Source organism: Lactuca sativa, chromosome 3 (genome assembly GCF_002870075.4).
Source record: "Lactuca sativa cultivar Salinas chromosome 3, Lsat_Salinas_v11, whole genome shotgun sequence".
Taxonomy (NCBI): domain Eukaryota; kingdom Viridiplantae; phylum Streptophyta; class Magnoliopsida; order Asterales; family Asteraceae; genus Lactuca; species Lactuca sativa.
This window is the reverse complement of record NC_056625.2, coordinates 55400991-55407137: the sequence shown is the minus strand read 5'-3', so window position 1 is coordinate 55407137 and position 6147 is coordinate 55400991. Positions and strand designations below refer to the sequence as shown.

At 35.5% G+C, this 6147-nt stretch overlaps 1 protein-coding gene and 1 long non-coding RNA gene across 2 annotated transcripts; both read left to right on the top strand.

Annotated features, from left to right (window-relative positions):
* The first annotated feature begins 1151 nt into the window (after positions 1 to 1151).
* On the top strand, positions 1152 to 4447 carry LOC111914493 (external alternative NAD(P)H-ubiquinone oxidoreductase B1, mitochondrial). The gene is made up of 8 exons (XM_052769257.1): positions 1152 to 1400; positions 1798 to 2071; positions 2168 to 2371; positions 2457 to 2707; positions 2794 to 3118; positions 3383 to 3646; positions 3749 to 3990; positions 4069 to 4447. Exons 1-8 carry the CDS (start codon positions 1321 to 1323, stop codon positions 4154 to 4156), a joined length of 1728 nt encoding a protein of 575 aa, XP_052625217.1. The 5' UTR covers positions 1152 to 1320; the 3' UTR covers positions 4157 to 4447.
* Positions 4448 to 4927: 480 nt separating this feature from the next.
* On the top strand, positions 4928 to 5878 carry LOC111914492 (uncharacterized). The gene is made up of 2 exons (XR_002857816.3): positions 4928 to 5265; positions 5390 to 5878. It is a non-coding gene; the product is annotated as an uncharacterized LOC111914492 (long non-coding RNA).
* Positions 5879 to 6147: the final 269 nt, after the last annotated feature.

Below are 6147 nucleotides of genomic sequence, written 5' to 3'. Positions count from 1 at the left end.
AGATCCCACATCCAAAGCTTCTTCAAGTTTCCAAGGTGGTTCTACTTCCTTCTTTCTCCTTCAAGACCACCAAAACACACACACACAAGGTCAAGGATGCTCAAACAAGTGGCTAGGGTTTGCTAAAATCGTATGAAGGTGTTGGAGGCTGATGAGAGATAAGGTTGGAGGTCATAAAGATGCTTAAATAGGGTCCAAACCCTAAATTTTAGGGTTTAAAACCCTCAGACATACGCCATGCATTCACGATGTAGCCCATCGTACTAAGCCATCGTATGTGCGCCTTGCGTATGCAACGTACGCCTAACGTACTAGATCTTAGCCTAAAATTACAAAAATGCCACTATAGGCCATTTTGCAAGCTTTCCCATACACAGTGGCTAAATACCAATTAAAGATCTTGCTAAACAAGTTCAAACAATTTATAAGTTCAAAAAACACAATCTTAGTGACTAGGCAAGACTAAAGATGAAGGTATATTGCTATTTTTGATTGCTTTTCACCTGCACCAAGTTCAGCCCAAGTAATCCCACAAAAAACTTGAACCTCTGATTTGATTTCTAGACCATGAAGGTCTAAAAGCCTATCATGGTTGGCATGGTTACTATTTAGGGCCCTATTAAAATATGAGTTAGGCCAAACCAAAGACATTAGATTCATCTCTAGTACAGATGACGGCGAGGTAGCAGAATAACCAAGTTGGATAAAGACACAATTATCTTTTCATTTTCCAATTGACTTCTTTCGTTTTACTTTCTCAAAGCAAGATCTTACAACTTCTAGATTACACTTTTGCTATTTTTTTTAAGATCAAAATTAATAATCATTTTTTGATAAAAGTAAAAATTTTAATACATTTTTTTGGACATGTCGGCCCCACCGGCCCACCATAACATCACCCCTGGACCTGGACTTCGATGGATATGTTTTTGTTGTCAATGACTAAACATAACACGTTATACACGTTTGTTTATTTGTAATGATTCTAACTACTTATTGATCTAAACACTTTTATATTATATTCCAATGTTCTTTGACCTTGGTAATTACTAAAAGCAATAAATTATTTAATGCTTAATTTCGTATTCATTCAACGCCAAACTCATAAACAAACATTTACATGAGGAATACATGGTTTGCCATTTATTCGCAGGTAAAGTAACCCATCAAATGTAACGTGTCTTGCTCACGACAAAAAGGGGAAGCCTTTAAGTAAAAGTCGGAAAGGTCAAAATCCATTTTCAACCGCTGTAACACAAGACTTCCATCTTCACTGCCATGTGACATGTGAGAGAGATCTAACCAAACACAGAATTCAACATGACGCTCTTCTCTTATCTAAACAGAGCTTTTAATGGCTTCCCTTCTTCCTCTAAGCTTCTCGTCGTTTTCTCTCTCAGGTTCTTTCTCAATTTCACTATTTTCTGTAATTTTTTATTTTACCGGATACCTCCTCAGTATTAGGTTTTCTTCTTTTTGCATCTGTTAATTATTCGGTCTAAAATTTCAATAATGTTGCTATATCATATGTATGATCGAACTAGTGTCTAGATTTGAGCTGATTATCCAGCTAGATCAGGTGATTTTCGACATACGTATCTATGTATTCTCTTGTTCACTTCATTTCATAGATTTTAATACTTGTAGCTGAAACGATCATAAAATCGACCCATATCTTTACAATCGCAATGCTATAGTGCAATCTTAAATGATATTCAAGTATTTAAATTCTGTTAGGTAATTCTTTTTCATAATTTGAATATGCATCTGATTATCGTTGTATGTTGATATCTGCAGTAGTGGGGGCCTTGTTGCTTACTCTGAATCACAATCAAGCAGTGCTCCAAAAAACACAGAACTTGAAAAATTACCAAAAAAGAAAAAGGTGGTTGTACTAGGAACAGGATGGGCTAGTATAAGTTTCCTTAAGGATTTAGATATTTCTTCATATGATGTTCAAGTGGTTTCTCCTAGAAACTATTTTGCTTTCACTCCTTTGTTACCTAGTGTTACATGTGGAACAGTTGAAGCACGTAGCATTGTGGAACCCATTCGTAACATCATTAAAAAGGTAACTAACACGTGTTCTTAAATTAGATTAGAAACATGTATCATCTATTGATCTCACTTTCCAAATTTTGTAACTTTTGGTGCTTGTTCTTGATAGAAAAAGGGAGAAATTCAGTTTTGGGAAGCAGAATGCACCAAGATTGATGCAGCAAACAAGAAAGTATCTTGTCGATCCACCATTGAAGCAAACATGGGAAAAAAAGAGTTTTCTATTGATTATGACTATTTGGTCGTTGCAACGGGCGCAGAAGTAAATACCTTTAATACCCCTGGTGTCAAGGAGCATTGCCATTTTCTAAAGGTGACAATCCTTTTTTTTTTTTTTTTTTTTAATTATTCAAAGTTTATGTATTGTTTTGCTCAAAATGGCATGAACTATTAAACAGGAAGTTGAAGATGCTCAAAAGATTCGTACAAGTGTAATAGATTGTTTTGAAAATGCTATCCTCCCAGGGTTGACCGAAGAAGAACGAAGAACAAATCTTCATTTTGTAATAGTAGGAGGGGGGCCCACAGGGGTAGAATTTGCAGCAGAACTACATGACTTTGTTCATGAAGATTTAGCAAAATTATATCCCATGGTTAAAGATAAGGTTAGAATAACCATCATCCAATCCGGTGATCATATTTTGAACACGTAAGTATATTGTATACCCTTACATCTTTCATCTCATTTATGTTTTTGAAACTTAATACTTGAATTTTGTGTTGTTATGTTGATAGGTATGATAGTAGAATCAGCTCATTTGCTGAAACGAAATTTGCTAGGGATGGTATTGATGTAAATACTGGATGCCGGGTTATAAGTGTAACTGATAAGGAGGTCAACATGGAAGTCAAAGCCACGAGTGAAAAAGTATCCATACCTCATGGAATGGTTCTTTGGTCAACCGGTGTTGCGACCCGACCCGTTGTGAAGGACTTCATGGACCAAATTGGACAGGGAAAAAGACGGGTTTTAGCTACAGATGAATGGTTGCGAGTAAAAGGATGTGAAGATGTTTATGCTATCGGTGATTGTGCCACACTGGTTCAACGCAAAGTCATGGTATTGTCCCCATAACCCCATTCACCGATAAATTATATCTGTTTGGAAAATGGCCTCAAGGAACCTCTCCGACGAAAAATAATATAGAAAAATTGAACACAAGAATATACATAGAAACTCCAAAACCGGAGAAAAACCACAAAGAACCATTCACCATATGATAAATTATTACAATCACATAGACAAATCTCTCAAATCATTCATTCATTCATATTAGCTAACATATCTCAACATTAATTTTACATCATATGTTATCTGTTGTAGTCGGATATTGCTGCTATATTCAAGGCAGCTGACAAGGATAACTCGGGCACACTAATTGTGGAGGAATTTCAGGATATTATTGATGACATATTAATTCGTTATCCCCAAGTGAATCTCCATTTGCAGAGTCAGCATCTTTCGAGTGTGACAGATCTTTTAAAAGATCCACAAGGAAATGCAAGGAAGGAAGTTGATATTGAAGACTTCAAATTAGCTCTTTGTCAGGTAGATTCTCAAATGAAAAGTCTTCCTGCAACAGCTCAGGTAATCTTTTAACCTTTTTTCTTTTCTTTTAACATTTTTATTTAAAGTAAAAGAGATAAAAGGGATAAGTGCTTGCTTTATTTTAATGAAATCTTGTAAAAGGTTGCTGCACAACAAGGGACATATTTGTCAAGTTGCTTTAACAAGCGGGAGTTGGCTAATTTTCAACCAGAAGGTCCTCTCCGGTTTAAGAGTGAAGGGAGACATGAATTTATTCCATTTAGGTATAAGCATTTGGGATCATTTGCACCTTTAGGTGGTGAACAGGCTGCAGCTGAACTCCCGGGAGATTGGGTTTCAGTGGGTCGAAGCACACAGTGGCTTTGGTACTCTGTTTATGCAAGGTAATCAAAGTTTTCCTTCACTATTTGCCTCTAGAGAGAAAAATCCACTATATGATAAATCGTTACGTTCATTTTCAGCAAACAAGTGAGCTGGAGGACAAGGGTGTTGGTTGTATTTGATTGGACAAGGAGATACATATTTGGTAGAGACTCAAGTCGAATTTGAATCATGTGGGCTTTCACATTGGGTTAACTTGTTGGATGGATATAAAATGGAAGCAAATGTTGTGTGTTGTGTGACAACTTTCCTCGTTGACCCTCACAAGCTGAAATGTCAAGATGTTTCGTGTTTCTTATGTAAATGTCAAACCAGGATCGTTAAAAAAATATGATGTTTACTGATGTCTGCTTCAGCAACGTTCATGTTTTTCCATTTTAAGTTTGAATACATTTATTGTTATTGTGATTTTTATATAATCACGAAGACTTGTTTGTTATGAGAAAATGAGTTATTTTAGTTTTTTTTTTATTACATTCTTTAATATGTGTAAACTGTTGAACAAGACTGCAACATTGTCATTTAGTCTAAACTCAAAGAATTCTGTAACATTGTCATTTAATCTAGGGTTATCAATGATCATGATAAAGGGAAGAACTAAAACTAAATATATAATGATCTATTAAGTTTGAAATCTCATGATTGATAAAGTCAAATAAGTAATATGTAATATTTCTATAAATCATATTCTAGGATAAACATAAAACCTAAAACCTATTCTAAAAAAAAAAAGGCTGTCGAACTATACTTGACATTCAGTTACGAGTGTCTGGTAGAAGAAAGAAATCAAAGTATTTAGCAGAGATAAAAGAAAAGTGAGCTTTAACAGATTTCGTTTCCATTCCCACATCGATGTGAATTGAAAGTTCTTCGTAAAAATCTACTATATAATTAATTTTTTATTCAAAAATATATCACCAAAAGTATCTCCTCGAAACCTTCAAAACACTCCCCATATTAACCATAACTTTTATTCTATTTTCAACAAGTTTACACAATTATAAAAGCGAGATTTTCGAAAGGAATGGGGAGTAACTTGCAATTTACGAAAACTTGGAAAGCATATAAACTCCTGCACTTTCTAAGTCTTTGGCGGTGGTTGAATCATAGATAAAAGGAGCAACCGACATTGAATCGTGAAAAAAGAAATTGAATTTACGAAAGGTTCTGCAACATCTGGAGGAGTAAGTGAGTGTTGTTAATCAGGATTAATACACAGATTTTGTAGAGAAATCATGTCGGGTTCAGTTCATAGACAGAAAAAGAGAAGAAAAAAGGTATTATATTGTCTAAGTTTCATACTTGAATCTTCGAGAGAACGATTCCAATTACCCAAATATCATAGTTTATCTTGTAAACAAATTCCACTTTTCAAAACTATTCGACAATTTCTTTTTTCAGTTTACAGTCTTGAATCCATTGATAAAAAAAACGTTATCAAACCATACATGAAATCACTTGCAAAAGGGAAGTAGTAATCAGAGGATTTGGCAGATATTAAGAAAAGATTGCGTTCTACATCCCACATCGGTTGGAGTAAAAATTCTTCTCACTGTTTTATACATCAAACGGACTGCAATTATTGCCGAGCTTGGTAACGCGAGCTTGTGACTCTAGTGAGGGCTTTAAAGTGGGTTGGACTGAGATTGAGCCAAGTTTGGTTGGGTTAAGCTGTTGCAAAATCTGGCTTGCCCGTTCCAAGTTCGGAGTTGGATCATGTGGCTCGAGCGAAGGCTTGGGCTTCATGGCTCCTAGAGCAGAGGGTAATGCGTTAGGCTGGCTTCACAGAGCTGCGAATACTTCTCGCTTCGAACAGTGGAAGGATAACAAGTCGGTGCTCTCTTGGCCCATAATAACCAGCCTGGCTCCTTCTAATGGACTCCCACTTTTTTTTTTCCTTTTTTAAAACTGTTTTGAAGATTGGCTCGATTATTTTTATGATTTTTATTTTTTATGGTAAAGCTCGTAATAAAAAAAATAAATAAATAGTTAATTTTCATGCACCGATTGAGATATACATTAAATCCTTAAGCACAATGATTATGACTGTGTTCCTATATCGTAAGGTGCAACACATTAGTAGTTTGGCATAACTTTAGACTTAACCACACTTGAAAGATTATCGACGGAGGCTTTTGGTGGGGGGTGGTAGAAGATTC